Genomic DNA, 19289 nt, shown 5'->3' with positions numbered 1-19289 from the left:
ATACTGTTATAGTTATTTCCATACTTTGTCTTTTAACTTCTGTATAGAATTAAACATTATTTATGTATCACTGTTGTTATATTAAAGTATTCTGTATTTGTGTACACTTTTAACTTCACGAGCAAACTTTATGCTTTTGTGTTGCTGTTTAGCAGGCTTCCTTTAGCATATCTTGTAAGGCACGTTTAGTGGTGAAGTCCGTCAGCTTTTGCTTATCTGGAAAAGTTTTTACCTCTTATTCATTTTGATAGATGGCTTTACCAGATATAATATCCTTCACTGGCAGGTTTTTTTCTTTCAGCACTTCAAACATGTCTTCCCACTTCCTTACGGCATGCAAGATGTCGCCTGAGAAATCTTTCTCTTTTTTTGGAGATAGGGTGTTACTCTGCCACCCAGGCAGGAGTGCAGTGGCGTGATCATGACTCACTGCAGCCTCAGCCTCCCAGGCTCAAGTGATCCTCCCACCTCAGCCTCAGCTGGGACTACAGGCATGCACCACCAGACCTGGCTAATTTTTAATTTTTTTTGTAGAGATGGGGTCTCACTGTGTTGCCCAGGCTAATCTCAAACTCCTCGGCTCAAGCAATTCTCCTACCTCTGCCTCCCAAAGTGTTGAGATTACAGGCATGAGCCTTCATGCCCAGCCTAGTGACTGTCTTATGGGACTTCATTTGTATACGGCAAGTTGCTTTTCTCTTGCTGTTTTCAAATTTCTATTTTTTTCTTTGACTTTTGACACTTTGATTATAAAGTGTCTTGGTACAGACTTTTGGGTTCATCCTGTTCAGGTTCGCTGGGCTTCGTGTATTTGGATGTCATTTTCCTCCCCCCAGGTTTATTAAGTTTTTGGTCATTATTTCTATAAATAAGCTTTCTGCTCCTTTCTCTCTTTCTCTTTCTAGGACTCCCAGAATGTGTATATTGGTCAGCTTGACGGTGCCCCATAAGTCAAGTCATAAGTGAAGTCATAAGCCTTCACTTTTTTTTTCCATTTTGTTTTTTCCTTTTTGCTTCCCTGACTGGATGATTTCAAACGACTTGCCTTCAGATTTCCTGATTCTGGGCACTTTGGGAGGCTGAGGCAGGTGGATCACTTGAGGTCAGGAGTTCGAGACCAGCCTGGCCAACATGGTGAAACCCCACCTCTACTAAAAATACGACAATTAGCTGGGTGTGGTGGTACATGCCTGTAGTCCCAGCTACTTGAGAGGCTGAGGCAGGAGAAACGCTTGAATCCGGGAGGTGGAGGTTTCAGTGAGCCGAGATGGCGCCACTGCACTCCAGCCTGGGTGACAGAGCGAGACTGTCTCAAAAAGTAAAATAAAATAAAATAAAATAAAATAAAATAATAAAATAAAAAATAAAATAAAAAATAAATAAAATAAAAAATAAATAAAATAAAATAAAATAAATAAAATAAAATATAAAATTAAATTAAAAAATAAAATATAAATAAATAAAATAAAATAAAATAAATTTCCTGATTCTTCTTTCTGCTTGATCAAGTCTGCTGATGAACCCCTGTAGTGAATTTTTCAGTCCAGTTATTGCATTTTGTAGCTCCAAAATCTGTTTAGTTCTTTTTTATATTCTTTATCTTTGTTGAAATTCTTCTTTTTTTCTGTATTATTTTCTTGAACTTGTGAGCATCATGTTGACAGTTATTTTAAATTCCTTGCCAGGTAATTCATATAGCTCTTTTTTTTAGGGTTGGTTTCTGGAGACTTATTTTGTTCCTTTGACAGAGTTATTTTTTCCTGTTTCTTTATGTTTCTTGTAACCTTGTATGGTATCCACACATTTGAAAAAACAGCCACCTCTCACAGTGTTTACTGACTGGTTTTGTATAGGGAAAGACCTTCACTCATCAGCCCAGGTAGGCATTCTGGGAGCCTCTCAAACCTTTTCCATGGATCTGTCTTCTTTGGACTTGTCTGTAAATTCCTTATTAAACATATTTGCTGGGTTTTTGTTTTTTGTTTTTTTTGGTCAGGGTCTCACTCTGTCACCCATGTTGGAGTGCAGTGGTACAATCTCAGCTCACTGCAGCCTCAGCCTCCTGGGTTCAAGGGATCCTCCCACTTCAGTCTCCCAAGTAACTGGGACCACAGGTGTACATCACTATACCCAGCTAATTCTTGTATTTTTTGTAGAGATGGGGTTTCATCGTGTCGTCCACGCTGGTCTCAAACTCCTGGGCTCAAGTAATCTGCCTGCCTCAGCCTCCCAAAGTGCTGGGATTACAGGCATAAGCCATCACGCCTGACTCTCTTTTGTTCTTAGTAGATTCCAGGCATACAGAGTATGCTAGGTCCAGTCAGTACTCTATGACAAGCAAGACAGAAACTAGTCCCTAGACAGCTCCTTGAAAAGCCAAGATGTTGGATGCGCACACTCCAGCTTTTCTGTCCCTCTGAGGGAGTGGCCATCAAACTGTATGGGCCTCTGTTGCACTGTGGTTCCTGTGGAGCAGAAACTTGCTGCACAGTGCTTTTGTTCTTAGTGGCTCCTGGGCGTGTAGGGTATGCCAGCTCATGTCATCTCTTCAGTACAGGTAAGATAGAAGCCAGTCCCTGGGGCAGCCTCTCAGAAAAAGACATAAGGTCCAGTTTTCTCTTTTCTCCCCAGGAAGAAGCAGCTAGGTACTATTCTGAAGTGGTGATCATGACGAGAGGGTGCCACAAATTTTCCTACCGCTTTGATGCAGCCAGTAGTATCATTTTTTTCTCACTCGATGGTTTCATCCAACAGTAAACAGTTTTCAGAGTCAATACCAGGAGTTATTATTAAAGAGCCATGGGATAAATGTGTATCTTTATTATTACCTTTTAGCTAAAAAAAAACATTTTATTATAATAAAGAGATGTTAAATTTTGTTTTAGATTAGCCATGTGTGGGTGTAGACTCTACCTTTTCAATTTCAGAGCTTAATTACTGTATTTGGTTTGATATTAAAACATAAAGCAGAAAATATTGCTTTGTTTTATCTTCCCTTTCCACGTAAAGTGTGCAGTAGTATAGGTCAAACAGTAACTAAAGGCAAAAATGCTAAGTGCTGGTGTCTAGTAAGCAGGTAGAGCTCAGATTCTTTCAAGTTTTCAAAAGCAGACAATGATATTTTACATTGAAAAGGCTCTCTTTGATTATAAAAAGGTTGAAATGAAGAGGTAAATACAGTACTAAAATTCTTATTTTTATTTACTTATTTCTTTTTTAGAGACAGGTCTTACTCTGTTGCCCAGGCTGGAGTGCAGTGACGTGATCATAGTTCACTGCAACCTCGAACTCCTGTCCTCAAGCAATCTTCCCACCTCAGCCTCCCAAAATGTTGGGATTATACTGTGAGCCACCACACTCAGCCTAAAAATTTTCAATTTTAGAGAATTTCACATATTTTTATGGTCTAATCATATTCCCCAAATGAACAAAATAAAAAACTTCAAGGAAATGGCTTATTTAAAATTTTTTTAGTTTTAAAATCTAGAACTTAAATTTTTACCCTATAGTGACTTTTAAAACTAATTCCTCCAAAAGATGATGCTAGTTTTAGTAGTGTTAGCAGGGAATATTTATTTGTAAAAGTCCAAATATCTGATTTTGCATTTCATTTGGAAGTACACCATACTAGAAAACACCTTAAACTCTTAGGTTTCATTTTTATGCAGTTTTTATGTCACAGGTCAAATCATATCCTTTATAACTTGATTATATATTAAAAATAATTATATCATAAAAATTCAGAAGGGATGTGATTTGCCCATAAGACAGTGTTATTTATTTCACCTCCAGAATAATTTTAATTTAAGATGTATTTGGAATTGGTGGAGGAAGGGAACAAAAAAACTTGAGACTAGAATCTTGAAATTATTTTTGCAAAAGGAGTAAAATTTAGAATATTAGAATGGTAAGTTGTATTGATTACAACTTCTAGTTTCCCTACAAAAAAAAAATAGGCAATTTTTGTGGGGAATTATGATGAAATTAAATTTGCCATATTCACGAGTTATTCTTAACCAGAGAATATGTTTTCCCATCTCTGCCCTACTTCCACTGCCTCTTTTCTCTCTCCATTTGACAATTACTGTATATAAAGAGAATGTTACTCATATGTTACTGATATATGAATGTTACTTCATATGTTACTGATACATATGTAGTAAAATTGCTGAATTGCAGAAAAAACATATGGAGAACCATTCTGTATATTCAAAATACAAATTAGATTACTTCACTAGAAAAAGCAAGTGTATTACCTTAGCATGTAATATTTTAATAACTAAGTAACCAAATTTTCCCCTGGGTTTACCTTTTTCTTTAGGACTTTCTAAATGGGTACGGCAGCAGATTCAGCACCATTCAACCTTTGAAAGTGCACTGGAGTCCTTGGCTGAATTTTCCAAAAAGCATCAAAAAGTTCTTAATGTATCCATAAAGGACAGGACCAATATACAGGACAATGAGTCTACACTTGAAGTGACCTCTTTAAACTACGGTACCCCACCTTATTTACTGGAAGCAGCAAGTCATCTATCACCAGAAAATTTTGTGGAAGATGAAGCAAAGATGTGTGTCCAGGAACTACAGTGTCCTAAAATTATTACCAAAAATTTACCTCTACCAAGTGGCATTATCTCCAGAAAGGAGAAAAGTATGAAAAGTTCTTCCCATTTACCTTTGATAGAGAAGTCTTTCATTATATTTAGTGAAATGATATTTATTTGGGTATAGATTAATTTCCTTAAATATGGTGGTTTGTAATATAAGGTGTTATCATAAAGTAGTGAAACAGTATGGTGTATTGTAATGGGAACAAACTTTTGTCAGGAGACCAGAGCATATTTTCTGGTTTTCCACTAACTGGCTTTGCCACTTACTAGCTTTGTGATCATGAGCAAGTCATTTGCCCTTTTTGAGTCATAATAGGAAAAAAAAAAATGCCTGCCTAGCTGTCCCTTCAGGTTGGGTTGTAAAGGTCAAAATTATAAATATCACAGCATTGTAAAGTACCATATAAGTGGTAGATGTTATTCTAAAGGCTATATAAAAATTTGGCCTAATTTTTTATGTAGATACTTCTATATGAACTTCTTTTCCTATATAGATAGTTCTCATGAACTTATTTATTTTTAGGAGGTGAGAGACCTTTATTTTAAGTGATGAAAAATAATATTTTAAAATATTTTGAAATAATCATCTGTATCAGATTGGCAAACTGTGGCCCATGGGCCAAATTTGGCCTGCTGCCTGTTTTTGTAAATAAAGTTTAATGAAATGTAGTCACACCCATTTATTTACATTTTACAAACAACAGCAGAGTTGAGTATTTGTGTGTATTGCACTAGAACAGCGTAATTGAGTAGTCGCAACAGATACATTATGCCCCACAAAGCCTAAATATTTCCTATCTGGCCTATAACAGAAAAGGTTTGCCAAACTCTGGTCTATACCATTGGATATAATTTCAGTTGTTTTAATTCATATATCCAAGGCGGGTGGATCATCTGAGGTCAGGAGTCTGAGACCAGCCTGACCAGTGTGGTGAAACGCTGTCTCTACTTAAAAAATACAAAAATTAGCTGGATGTGGAGGCAGCTGCCTGTAATCCCAGCTACTCAGGAGGCTGAGGCAGGAGAATCGCTTGAACCGGGAGGTGGAGGTTGCAGTGAGCCAGGATTGCACCATTGCACTCCAGCCTGGGCAACAAAAGCAAAACTCGGACTCAAAAAAAAGAAAAAAAATCAATTTTTAAACATTTATTTTGTAGTATATAAATACTACAAAATAGTAATACAATTTTTTATATAAATACTACAATTTTGTATATAAATACTACAAAATAGTAATATAAAATTCACTATAAATAGTGAATTCAAGCCGATTAACTTGGTAATCAGGAAACCTAAGTTCTAGTCTTGGTCTTCTCACTAACCAGTTTTATAACTTTGAGCAAATAACTTAGCCTTATGTCACTTTCCTTACTTATTAAATAAAAGAATTAGTCTAGGTAAGTTTTTCTCAGTCACTGGTTAGTGGATTTTCAAGGCAAATGTTTACAGCCTGTTCCCTCCTTTACTCAGCTCCCTTCCTCTTCCCTTTTACCCCTTCTTTCCTCATTCATTCTTGAGCTCCCTGCTGTGGAATTTGATAGTTTACCAGACAGCATTATAACTTGGGCTAGGAAACACTAGAGACCTAAGATTTCTTTCAGAGTTAATATTCTGTTCCAGGATGAAAATCCACTAGTATTTGTTGGGGGCTCTAAGTTATGTATCCTATAGAGTTATTTAGGTATTTCTAATAAATAATTATTTTAACTTAACAATTATGTTAGCTAGGAGCAGAAAGTTAAATCTCTTAAATTCTTGTATTCTTAGATGATCCAGTATTCCTGGAAGAAGCAGGGAAAGCAGAAAAAATTGTGATTTCCAGATCCACAAGCCCAACTTTCAACAAACAAACAAAGAGAGTTAGCTGGTCAAGCTTTAATTCTTTGGGACAGTATTTTACTGGTAAAATACCGAAGGCAACACCTGAGCTCAGGTCATCAGAGAATAGTGCCTCTAGTCCTCCCCGTTTCAAAACAGAAAAGATGGAAAGTAAAACTGTTTTGCCCTTCACTGATAAATGTGAATCCTCAAATCTTACAGTAAACACATCATTTGGATCATGCCCTCAATCAGAAACCATTATTTCATCATTAAAGATTGATGCCACCCTTAGTAGAAAAAATCATTCTGAACATCCGCTCTGTTCTGAAGAAGCCCTGGATCCAGACATTGAATTGTCTCTAGTAAGTGAAGATCAACAGTCCACTTCAAATAGAGATTTTGAAACAGAAGCAGAAGATGAATCTATCTATTTTACACCTGAACTTTATGATCCTGAAGATACAGATGAAGAAAAAAATGACTTAGCCGAAACTGATAGAGGAAATAGATTGGCTAACAATTCAGATTGCATTTTAGCTAAAGACCTTTTTGAAATTAGAACTACAAAAGAAGTAGATTCAGCCAGAGAAGTGAAAGCTGAGGATTGCACAGATACAAAGTTGAATGGAATTCTGCATATTGAAGAAAGTAAAATTGATGACATTGATGGTAATGTAAAAACAACTTGGATAAATGAACTGGAACTGGGAAAAACTCATGAAATAGAAATAAAGAACTTTAAACCATCTCCTTCCAAAAATAAAGGCATGTTTCCTGGTTTTAAGTAATAATACTTAACTCTCAAGCTAAGTAAAAATATGTCATCATGCTTATGTTAAACTCTGTTGTAAGTAAAAATATGTCATCATGCTTATGTTAAACTCTGTTGTAAGTAATAATTTGTAAATTGAATAAGTGGCATACTTTTTAAAAAACTATTTTATGTTCAGAAATGTAAATGTTATTATTCTTGAGTTTTTGGGTTTGTTTTTTTTTTTTTTTTTTTTGAGACAGAGTCTTGGTCTGTTGCCCAGGCTGGAATGCAGTGGTGTGCTTTCGGCTCACCGCAACCTTCACCTCCAGGTTCAAGCGATTCTCCTGCCTCAGCCTTCTGAGTAGCTGGGACTACAGGTGTGCACCACCATGCCCAGCTAGTTTTTGTATTTTTAGTAGAGATGGGGTTTCACCATGTTGGCCAGGCTGGTCTCGAACTCCTGGCCTCGTGATCTGCCCTTCTCTGCCTCCCTAAGTTGCTGGGATTACAGGTGTGAGCCACTGTGCCTGGCCTATTCTTGAGTTTTGATAAAGTAATTCATATAAAATATTGTCCTCAAATAAGTCTTCCTTAGCTAAATGCAATTTAAAATTATCCAAAGATCGTAGGGCACTTCTAGTTTCACGTAAATATTCATATTAGGTGGTGCTCTTCATCCATTTGTTTTCATACTGATACATAAAAATTAATAGCAGTCTAATCTAGTCACACCTGTCATTTCATTATAGATTTTACCTCAAATCAGTCCAAGACTTTACCTCAACTCAGTCCAAGACTTTTTTAGAGATCACCATTTGTCTTGAAAGGTTTATTTCGTTATTAAACTACCTACTTATAAGTAATTAAGAGAAATTAAGAAAGTAGTATGCATTTTTAATTGAAATTGTTTTACATTCTTTGTATAATAAACCTAAAACCAAACATGTCATAAACAAATTGATGTAAAGATATAAAATGCCAAATGAAGTATTCCAAATTTTCTATTCTAATTATTTAGCTTCACCATCATTTTGGAAAAAAATACCAGATCCTGCTTAGTATTATATATTTTTCCTAGTGGATCAGTGAGTAATAAGTACCAAACACTAGACTAGAAGGTAATTTCTACATTGTTTAGAAAGGGTGAAACAATTTATCCCCTCTGGTATTGTTCTAGCATAAGCTTTAGTTATACAATGATTAAGATAGAAAACTTCATATATAAATTTGATAAGCAAACCCACATTTATAGCTGCAGCTAAAATATGTTTCCTTAGGGCACAGTAATCCTTTCTGTGAATTTTGACCTTGTTTGTGTTTTTATGAATGAAGCTATATGTCTAATCAAAAATGATTATAAAAGATGCTCATCTCTAACATCATTCCAAAAATACATTCATTGATCTTTTTTTAAGAAACATCTGTTATTCACTGGGCATTGGGACTTTTTGTGAGTAATTTGAATTGAAATTTTGTGAGCTATCCAAGAATTCTGTATGGTCTATTATTTTCAAATCAAAATTTCCAGTAAGGATTTATTTTACATTTCATTTGGATAAATGAATTATTATATAGGTATGTCTTTGCTTCCATTTTGAGACATTTAGATTTTTACAGCTTGTTTCTATAGCATTTGATGTTACAACTCTAAGCGTAGTTCAAAGACATTTAAATTGACAATTTACCAGTTAAAGAATTTAGAATATATTAGATCCCATCTAGTATTATATATTTTTTCTAGTTGATCATTGAGCAGTAAATACCAAATACTAGATTAGAAGGTAATTTTTACGTTGTTTTGAAAGGGTGAAACAATTTATCTCCTCTGGTATTATTCTTAAACCACAGATAGGGATAGTAGGGTAGTGAAACGAATAAATACCTGGTAGAAGACAAGAGACTTGGGCTCTACACCTGGCTCTGCCACTAATTTGCTAAGTCATATTGGCAATCACCACACCCTTCAGGGAATTAGTTTCATCTGTAAAATGCAGCGGTTAGTACTATAAAATCATACAAATTTCTTTGTGCTTTAAGAATCTATAAAGGAATGTCTGTTGATATTCTGAGTCGATTTTCATTTGCTTTTGTTCCAGAACGGTTAAAATAAAGCATATTATTTCATTAAAAAAGTAAAGTGGCTCTTACTCATTTACATTTAGGGAACGATGGCGACGTGGTTTGGCTATGTCCCCACCCAGATCTCATCTTGAATTGTAGTTCCCATAATCCCGACGTGTTGTGGGAAGGACCCAGTGGGAGGTAGTTGAATTGGGGGGGCGGTTACCCTCATGCCGTTCTCATGATACTGAGTTCTTATGAGACCTGATGATTTTATAAGGAGGTTTTCCCTGCTTCACTCTCATTCTTCTCTCCTGCTGCCCTGTGAAAAGGTGCCTTCCACCATGATTTTAAGTTTCTTGAGGCCTCCTCAGTCATGCAGAACTGTAAGTCAATTAAACCTCTTTCCTTTATAAATTACCCAGTCTTGGGTATGACTTTATTAGCAGCATGAGAACAGACTGACACAGATGGTATGAATATGTGCATAATAACTTGGAAAGCTAGATATTTATTTTCACAATGCTACAATTAAAACATTTTGAGGACTTTTGAAATTACCTTTAGGGCCGGGCGTGGTGGCTCACGCCTGTAATCCCAGCACTTTGGGAGGCCGAGACGGGCGGATCACGAGGTCAGGAGATCGAGACCATCCTGGCTAACATCGTGAAACCCCGTCTCTACTAAAAATACAAAAAATTAGCCAGGCGTGGTGGCGGGTGCCTTGGGAGGCTGAGGCAGGAGAATGGCGTGAACCCGGGAGGTGGAGCTTGCAGTGAGCCGAGATTGCGCCACTGCACTCCAGCCTGGGCGACAGAGCGGGACTTCGTCTCAAAAAAAAAAAGAAATTACCTTTAGAATTGGTAAACTACATGAGAAAATTAAGCATATTATTCATATCTTAGTGTTATTACCCAACTTCATCTCCAATACTTTCCCCTTTCCCTAGCTAGATATGTTTTTGTTTTAGACAGTCTTGCTCTGTCGCTCAGGCTGGAGTGCAAAGGCACGATCTTGGCTCACTGCAACCTCTGCCTCGCAGGTTAAAGCGATTCTTGTGTCTCAGCCTCCTGAGTAGCTGGGATTACAGGTGTACACCACTGCACCCAGCTAATTTTTTTTTTTTTTTTTTTTAAGTATAGACAGGGTTTCATCATGTTGGCCAGGCTGGTCTCAAACTCCTGACCTCAAGTGATCTGCCCACCTCGGCCTCCCAAATTGTTGGGATTACAGGCATGAGCCACCATGCCTGGCCTAGATATTTTTTATTCTTTTCAAAATTTAATTCTCCCTGAAGCTAAAAATTTTCATTATGGAGAATATACATAGAGATGTGTCACAACCCTTTAGTAATTCCAAAAGATGTTTCAAAAATTTTATACAATGATAATCACTGTTGAAACAGGTGTATATTCTCCTGAGATCATGACTTTGACCAAGATGATATTCCAAGAAGTAAACTACTGGCCTTTATAGAGTAGGATGTAGGCCATTTTCATGACTGATAACATACTTTTAAAAGAAATGTTTATAGAGTTAAATAAGTTAAAACATCTAAATGCTTTTAGAAGAGCACCTGGCACATTGCAAGTTATTCATTATTAATTAGTAGATGAATCATATATCTGGAGTGCACCCTTGCTCTATATGAAGCCTTCTCTAACTATAGATATATAGGTAATAGACTGACAATAAAGATTTGAGGAAAGAAAAATTATTTGGCTGGCTTATTTTTTAAGCTTTTGAGATGTATAAGGTAGAGATTGTTTATCATATAATTTATGTGACATATTCAATGCATGTGAAATAATTATCTAATACTGAATTTATTCAAGGACTGAAAGTATATAGAGCACATAGGCTGCAGACCAGAAAAACTACCGGTTAGAGACAGGGCTTTATTCATGGAAGAAAGGTACAATGTAAAGAGTAGATGTTTCATGACTTGATTAAATTATTTAAAACTGTCTAGAATTGGGTTATAAAACTATTACTATGTTTATATGCACTTAGTTATTACATGGTTTTAAATTTGGCACTGTTTCTAAGTTTCTCTAAGGCTTTGTTGTTATTCTTAAGATCTTTCTATTCAAAACATTAATTTTAACAAAAAGCTTTTCCCCGTTATTTTTCTGCAACTAGACTTTTTTGTATTACTTTCCTATATTAAAACACATTTAAAATATTTAAACACATTTAAAATGTGTTTAAAATGTATTTAAAATGTGTTTAAAATGTATTACTTTCCTATATTAAAACACATTTAAAATATTTAATTCTTTAGGGCTGCTTATAAAATTTCATCAAATTTTATAAATTTTGTTGTAAAATCACTTGAAAGACTGGTTATCATGGTCATCTCTAAGTGATGGCATTCTTTTTGTATTTGATTACCACACAATTATTCTTGCATATGCTCTTTTAAACTCAGATTTCTCAATGAGTTACACAAGAATTTAACCTTTATGAATTCTTGGTGGTTTATTATCTATTTCCACAGGTAAATGCAGTTAATCTTTTATAAATAGATAGTATTGATGAAAATTTTGATAATAAAAAAAATTTTAAGACGAGATCAAACAATGAATGTAAGAAAGCTAAAACCTTAACGTAAAATAACTGCAGAGCTATGAAAAATACAATAAAGAACATCACTTCAGGAAATAGAAACTTGGAAAAGTGACCAAGGCTTATGATCCTCTAGCCTTAAACAATTTTCATGTCTCAAAAAAAAAAAGAATTTTGTTTCTTAAGTTTCATTTGATAGAACCATTAGCTGCCTGGCTTCCTGTACTCCACAATGGAGCCTTGTTTTAATATACATGGGATCTGAGCCAGTGGATCACCTTATTGGTAAGACTACCTTATAATGAGGTGCTTTCAGTAACTAAACCCTCTTGGACCAGGTCCAAAACAACCCATCTTACACCAAATTCCACTCTGTAATAAACAAGCTTCAATGTATTGGAAAGAAAACAAAAGCTATATGAAATTTACTGTTCCCAGAAATTAACCTTTGAAAACCCAATGGTAAATATTGGTTAAAAGGAATGTGTAACAAGGCATAATTAGGTAGATATTTTAGTACATTTTATAATAACTTTGTATTTTCTTGGCTCAGTCTTCCTTTTTTCAGGAATTTATATTATTTTGATTATCTTAACGCTTTCCCCAAAATTTCATCATTTCACATGAAAATATTTTACATTAATATTTATAGAATTCAATATTAAAGTTTGATTTGGCTCCTTGCTATTATAAAACACAAAATTGTACAAGAGGCATACCATTTCTGTAAACTAGGTGCCATTATCTTTTATATATGATTCACATATAGTTGAAAAGTTTTAAAAGTATTTAGTACTAGTTTGTTGTTATTTTAGATGCAGTATTGTCTTGGTATATTTTCTCTTTTTCTTTCTTTTCCTGTATTTTTATTTTTTTAATTAATTTATTTTTATTATACTTTAAGTTCTAGGGTATATGTGCACAACGTGCAGGTTTGTTACATAGGTATACATGTGCCATGTTGGTTTGCTGCACCCATCAACTCATCATTTATATTAGGTATTACTCCTAAGCTATCCCTCCCCCAGACCCCCACCCCAGAACAGGCTCTGGTGTGTGATGTTCCCCACCCTGTGTCCAAGTGTTCTCATTGTTCAGTTCCCACCTATGAGTGATAACACGGGGTGTTTGGTGTTCTGTCCTTGTGACAGTTTGCTTAGAACGATGGTTTCCAGTTTCATCCATGTCCCTGCAAAGGACATGAACTCATCCTTTTTTATAGCTGCATAGTATTCCATGGTGTATATGTGCCACATTTTCTTAATCCGGTCTGTCATTGATGGACATTTGGGTTGGTTCCAAGTCTTTGCTATTGTGAATAGTGCCACAATAAACATATGTGTGCATGTGTCTTTATAGTAGCATGATTTATAATCTTTTAGGTATATACCCAGTAATGGGATTACTGGGTCAAATGGTATTTTTAGTTCTAGATCCTTGAGGAATCGCCACACTGTCATCTACAATGGTTGAACTAATTTACACTCCCACCAACAGTGTGAAAGCATTCCTATTTCTCCACATCCTCTCCAGCATCTGTTGTTCCCTGACTTTTTAACGATCACCATTCTAACTGGCATGAGATGGTATCTCATTGTGGTTTTGATTTGCATTTCTCTAATGACCAGTAATGATGAGCATTTTTTCATGTGTCTGTTGGCTGTATAAATGTCTTCTTTTGAGAAGTGTCTGTTCATATCCTTTGCCCACTTTTTGATGGGGTTTTTTCTTTTAAATTTGTTTAAGTTCTTTGTAGATTCTGGATATTAGCCCTTTATCAGATGGGTAGATTGCAAAAATTTTCTCCCACTCTGTAGGTTGCCTGTTCACTCTGATGGTAGTTTCTTTTGCTGTGCAGAAGCTCTTTAGTTTAATTAGATCCCATTTGTCAATTTTGGCTTTTGTTGCCATTGCTTTTGGTGTTTTGGTCATGAAGTCTCTGCCCATGTATGTCCTGAGTGGTATTGCCTAGGTTTTCTTCTAGGGTTTTTATGGTTGTAGGTCTAATATTTAAGTCTTCAATCCATCTTGAATTAATTTTGGTATAAGGTATAAGGAAGGGATCCAGTTTCAGCTTTCTACATATGGCTAGCCAGTTTTCCCAGCACCATTTATTAAATAGGGAAAATTCCTATTTAATATTGGTCTAAAATTCTATTTTTTGGTTGTGTCTCTGCCAGGCTTTGGTATCAGGATGATGCTGGCCTCATAAAATAAATTAGGGAGGATTCCCTCTTTTTCTATTGATTGGAATAGTTAGAGAAGAAATGGTACCAGCTCCTCTTTGTACCTCTGGTAGAATTTGGCTGTGAATCTCTCTGGTCTTGGACTTTTTTTGGTTGGTAGGCTGTTAATTATTGCCTCAATTTCAGAACCTGTTATCGATCTATTCAGAGATTCACCTTCCTGGTTTAGTCTCGGGAGGGTGTATGTGTCGAGGAATTTATCCATTTCTTCTAGATTGTCTAGTTTATTTGCATAGAGGTGTTTACAGTATTCTCTGATGGTAGTTTGTATTTCTGTGGGATCGGTGGTGAAATCCCCTTTATCATTTTTTATTGCATCTATTTGATTCTTCTTTCTTTTCTTCTTTATTAGTCTCGCTAGTGGTCTATCAATTTTGTTGATCTTTTCAAAAAGCCAGCTCTGGATTCACTGACTTTTTTTGAAGGGTTTTTTGTGTCTCTATCTCCTTTAGTTCTGCTCTGATCTTAGTTATTTCTCGCCTTCTGCTAGCTTTTGAATTTGTTTGCTCTTGCTTCTCTAGTTCTTTTAATTGTGATGTTAGGGTGTCAATTTTAGATCTTTCCTGCTTTCTCTTATGGGCATTTAGTGCTGTAAATTTCCCTCTACACACTGAGAGATTCTGGTACATGGTGTCTTTGTTCTCATTGGTTTCAAAGAACATCTTTATTCCTGCCTTTGTTTTGTTATTTACCCAGCAGTCATTCAGGAGCAGGTTGTTCAGTTTCCATGTAGTTCTGTGGTTTTCAGTGAGTTTCTTAATCCTGAGTTCTAATTTGATTGCACTGTGGTCTGAGAGACAGTTTGTTGTGATTTCTGTTCTTTTACATTTGCTGAGGAGTGCTTTACTTCCAATTATGTGGTCAATTTTAGAATAAGTGCAATGTGGTGCTGAGAAGAATGTATATTCTGTTGATTTGGGGTGGAGAGTTCTGTAGATGTCTATTAGGTCCACTTGGTGCAGAGCTGAGTTCAAGTCCTGGATATCCTTGTTAACCTTCTGTCTTGTTGATCTGTCTAATATTGACATTGGGGTGTTAAAGTCTCCCATTATTATTGTGTGGGAGTCTAAGTCTCTTTGTAAGTCTCTAAGGACTTGCTTTGTGAATCTGGGTGCTCCTGTATTGGGTGCATATATGTTTAGGATAGTTAGCTCTTCTTGTTTAATTGATCCCTTTACCATTATGTAATGACCTTGTCTCTTTTGATCTTTGTTGGTTTAAATTCTGTTTTATCAGAGCCTAGGATTGCAACCCCTGCTTTTTTTTTGCTTTCCATTTGCTTGATAGATCTTCCTCCATCCCTTTATTTTGAGCCTATGTGTGCACGTGAGATGGGTCTCCTGAACACAGCACACTGATGGGTCTTGACTCTTTATCCAATTTGCCAGTCTGTGTCTTTTAATTGGGGCATTTAGTCCATTTACATTTAAGGTTAATATTATTATGTGTGAATTTGATCCTGTCATTATGATGTTAGCTGGTTATTTTGCCCACTAATTGTTGCAGTTTCTTCATAGCATCGATGGTCTTTACAATTTGGCATGTTTTTGCAGTAGGTGGTACTGGTTGTACCATGTTTAGTGCTTCCTTCAGGAGCTATTGTAAGGCAAGCCTGGTGGTGACAGAATCTCTCAGCATTTGGTTGTCTGTAAAGGATTTTATTTCTCCTTCACTTATGAAGCTTAGTTTGACTGGATATGAAATTCTGGGTTGAAAAGTCTTTTCTTTAAGAATGTTGCATATTGGCTTCCACTCTCTTCTGACTTATAGGGTTTCTGCCAAGAGACCTGCTGTTAGTCTGATGGGTTTCCCTTTGTGGGTAACATGACCTTTCTCTCTGGCTGCCCTTAACATCTTTTCCTTCATTTCAACCTTGGTGAATCTGAAAATTATGTGTTTTGGGGTTGCTGTTCTCAAGGAGTATCTTTGTGGTGTTCTCTGTATTTCCTGAATTTGAATGTTGACCTGCCTTGCTATGTTGGGGAAGTTCTCCTGGATAATATCCTGAAGAGTGTTTTCCAACTTGGTTCCATTCTCCCCATCACTTTCAGGTACGCCAATCAAACGTAGATTTGGTCTTTTCACGTAGTCCCATATTTCTTGGAGGCTTTGTTCGTTTCTTTTTACTCTTTTTTCTCTAATCTTGTCTTCTTGCTTTATTTCATTAATTTGATCTTCAATCACTGATACCCTTTCTTCCACTTGATCAAATCGGCTGTTGAAGCTTGTGCATGCATCACGAAGTTCTCATGCCATGGTTTTCAGCTCCATCAGGTCATTTAAGGTCTTCTCTACACTGTTTATTCTAGTTAGCCATTCGTCTAACCCTTTTTCAAGGTTTTTAGCTTTCTTGTGATGGGTTAGAACATGCTCCTTTAGCTCAGAGAAATTTGTTATTACTGACCTTCTGAAGCCTATTTCTGTTAACTCGTCAAAGTCATTCTCCGTCCAGCTTTGTTCCATTGCTGCTGAGGAGCTGCGATCTTTTGGAGGAGAAGAAGCACTCTGGTTTTTAGCATATTCAGCTTTTCTGCTCTGGTTTCTCCTCATCTTTGTGGTTTTATCTATCTTTGGTCTTTGATGTTGGTGACCTACAGATGGGCTTTTGGTGTGGATGTCCTTTTTGTTGATGTTGATGCTATTCCTTTATGTTTGTTAGTTTTCCTTCTAACAGTCAGGTCCCTCAGCTGCAGGTCTGTTGGAGTTTGCTGGAGGTCCACTCCAGACCCTGTTTGCCTGTGTATCACCAGCGGAGGCTGCAGAACAGCAAATATTGGTGCCTGATCCTTCCTCTGGAAGCTTCGTCCCAGAGGGGCACCTGCCTGTATGAGGTGTCTGTCGGCCCCTACTGGGAGATGTCTCCCAGTCAGGCTGCACGGGGGTCAGGGACCCACTTGAGGAAGCAGTCTGTCCATTCTCAGAGCTCAAACGCCGTGCTGGGAGAACCACTGCTCTCTTAAGAGCTGTCAGACAGGGATGTTTAAGTCTGCAGAAGTTTCTGCTGCCTTTTGTTCAGCTATGCCCTGCCCACAGAGGTGGAGTCTACAGAGGCAGTAGGCCTTGCTGGGCTGCAGTGGGCTCCGCCCAGTTTGAGCTTTCTGGCCACTTTGTTTACCTACTCAAGCCTCAGCAATGGCGGATGCCCCTCCCCTAGCCAGGCTGCAGCCTCGCAGGTTGATCTCAGACTGCTGCTCTAGCAGTGAGCAAGGTTCCATGGGCTTGGGACCTGCCAAGCCAGACATGGGAGATAATCTCCTGGTCTGCCAGTTGCTAAGACTGTGGGAAAAGCACAGTATTTGGGCGGGAGTGTCCCGTTTTTTCCAGGTACAGTCTGTCACGGCTTCCCTTGGCTAGGAAAGTGAAATCTCCCAAACCCTTGTGCTTCCTGGGTGAGGCAATGCCCCACCCTGCTTCGGCTCACCCTCTGTGAGCTGTACCCACTGTCCAACCAGTCCAAATGAGATGAACCAGGTACCTCAGTTGGAAATGCAGAAATCACCCGTCTTTTCCATTGATCACGCTGGGAGCTGCAGACCAGAGCTGTTCCTATTTGGCTGTCTTCTTCCCTGTTTGTCTAACTGATGTTATGGTATTCATATTTAAAATTAACTATCCTTTCAAAATGTTAATTTTTTTTATCTGTTGTGAAAGGACCCACGGACCTGCCTTGCTAGTCAGGACTTTATGGTATTGCTTATGGAGTTGAATTATTACCTAAAGCAGGAGCAAGTAGGAACTATAAAAGCTTATTTTGTACCATTTTTTAGTATCATTGTTGGAGATAGGCATAACCTTAAACTAAGGAATTATTTAGATTATAAGCTCACCTAATATACATTACAATCAAGTAAAGCTGGGCACAGTGGCGCACACCTGTAGTCCCAGCTACTTAGGAGGCTGAGGCATGAGGATCGCCTGAGTTCAGGAGATTGAGGGTGCAGTGCACTATCTGGGCAACATAGCAAGATCCCATCCCTTTAAAACATTTTTAAAATAAAAATTACAATAAAGTAAGTTGATATATTAATATTTCTATATTTGTCTTTAAAGTTGATTGGCAATATACATGAATTTTGTTACCATTAGACATGGAAGTATGTTCCAACTCCAACTGCCAACTTACTTTGGGCAAGTTATTTAATCTCTCTGAACTTCTGTTTTTTCATCTTAAAATGGGGATAATACAATGGAACAGAACAGAGGCCTCAGAAATAATGCCGTATATCTACAACTATCTGATCTTTGACAAACCTGAGAAAAACAAGCAATGGGGAAAGGATTCCCTATTTAATAAATGGTGCTGGGAAAACTGGCTAGCCATATGTAGAAAGCTGAAACTGGATCCCTTCCTTACATCTTATACAAAAATTAATTCAAGATGGATTAAAGACTTAAACGTTAGACCTAAAACCATAAAAACCCTAGAAGAAAACCTAGGCATTATCATTCAAGACATAGGCATGGGCAAGGACTTCATGTCTAAAACACCAAAAGCAATGGCAACAAAAGCCAAAATTGACAAATGGGATCTAATTAAACTAAAGAGCTTCTGCACAGCAAAAGAAACTACCATCAGAGTGAACAGGCAACCTACAAAATGGGAGAAATTTTTTGCAACCTACTCATCTGACAAAGGGCTAATATCCAGAATCTACAATGAACTCAAACAAATTTACAAGAAAAAAACAAACAACCCCATCAAAAAGTGGGCAAAGAATATGAACAGACACTTCTCAAAAGAAGACATTTATGCAGCCAAAAGACACATGAAAAAATGCTCATCATCACTGGCCATCAGAGAAATGCAAATCAAAACCACAATGAGATACCATCTCACACCAGTTAGAATGGCAATCATTAAAAAGTCAGGAAACAACAGGTGCTGGAGAGGATGTGGAGAAACAGGAACACTTTTACACTGTTGGTGGGACTGTAAACTAGTTCAACCATTGTGGAAGTCAGTGTGGCGATTCCTCAGGGATCTAGAACTAGAAATACCATTTGACCCAGCCATCCCATTACTGGGTATATACCCAAAGGATTACAAATCATGCTGCTATAAAGATACATGCACACGTATGTTTATTGCGGCACTATTCAATAGTTGGTTCCAAAGACTTGGAACCAACCCAAATGTTCAACAATGATAGACTGGATTAAGAAAATGTGGCACATGTCCTTTGTAGGGACATGGATGAAATTGGAAATCATCATTCTCAGTAAACTATC

At 37.0% G+C, this 19289-nt stretch overlaps 1 protein-coding gene across 2 annotated transcripts in view; it reads left to right on the top strand.

Annotated features, from left to right (window-relative positions):
• The window catches only part of BRIP1 (BRCA1 interacting helicase 1), a 182223-nt gene extending 172906 nt beyond the window's left edge, over window positions 1-9317 (top strand). The window contains exons 19-20 of one of the 2 annotated variants that reach the window (XM_054457133.2): window positions 4322-4651; window positions 6378-9317. In XM_054457133.2, the coding sequence (XP_054313108.1) occupies window positions 4322-4651; window positions 6378-7219 (1172 nt within the window). In that variant the 3' untranslated portion in view covers window positions 7220-9317. The remainder of the gene's footprint in view (window positions 1-4321; window positions 4652-6377) is intronic. The other variant, XM_063655630.1, reaches the window with a different exon arrangement.
• Window positions 9318-19289: the final 9972 nt, after the last annotated feature.

This window comes from Pongo pygmaeus, chromosome 19 (genome assembly GCF_028885625.2).
Source record: "Pongo pygmaeus isolate AG05252 chromosome 19, NHGRI_mPonPyg2-v2.0_pri, whole genome shotgun sequence".
Lineage (NCBI taxonomy): Eukaryota > Metazoa > Chordata > Mammalia > Primates > Hominidae > Pongo > Pongo pygmaeus.
This window is presented reverse-complemented; position numbering and strand designations above follow the sequence as displayed.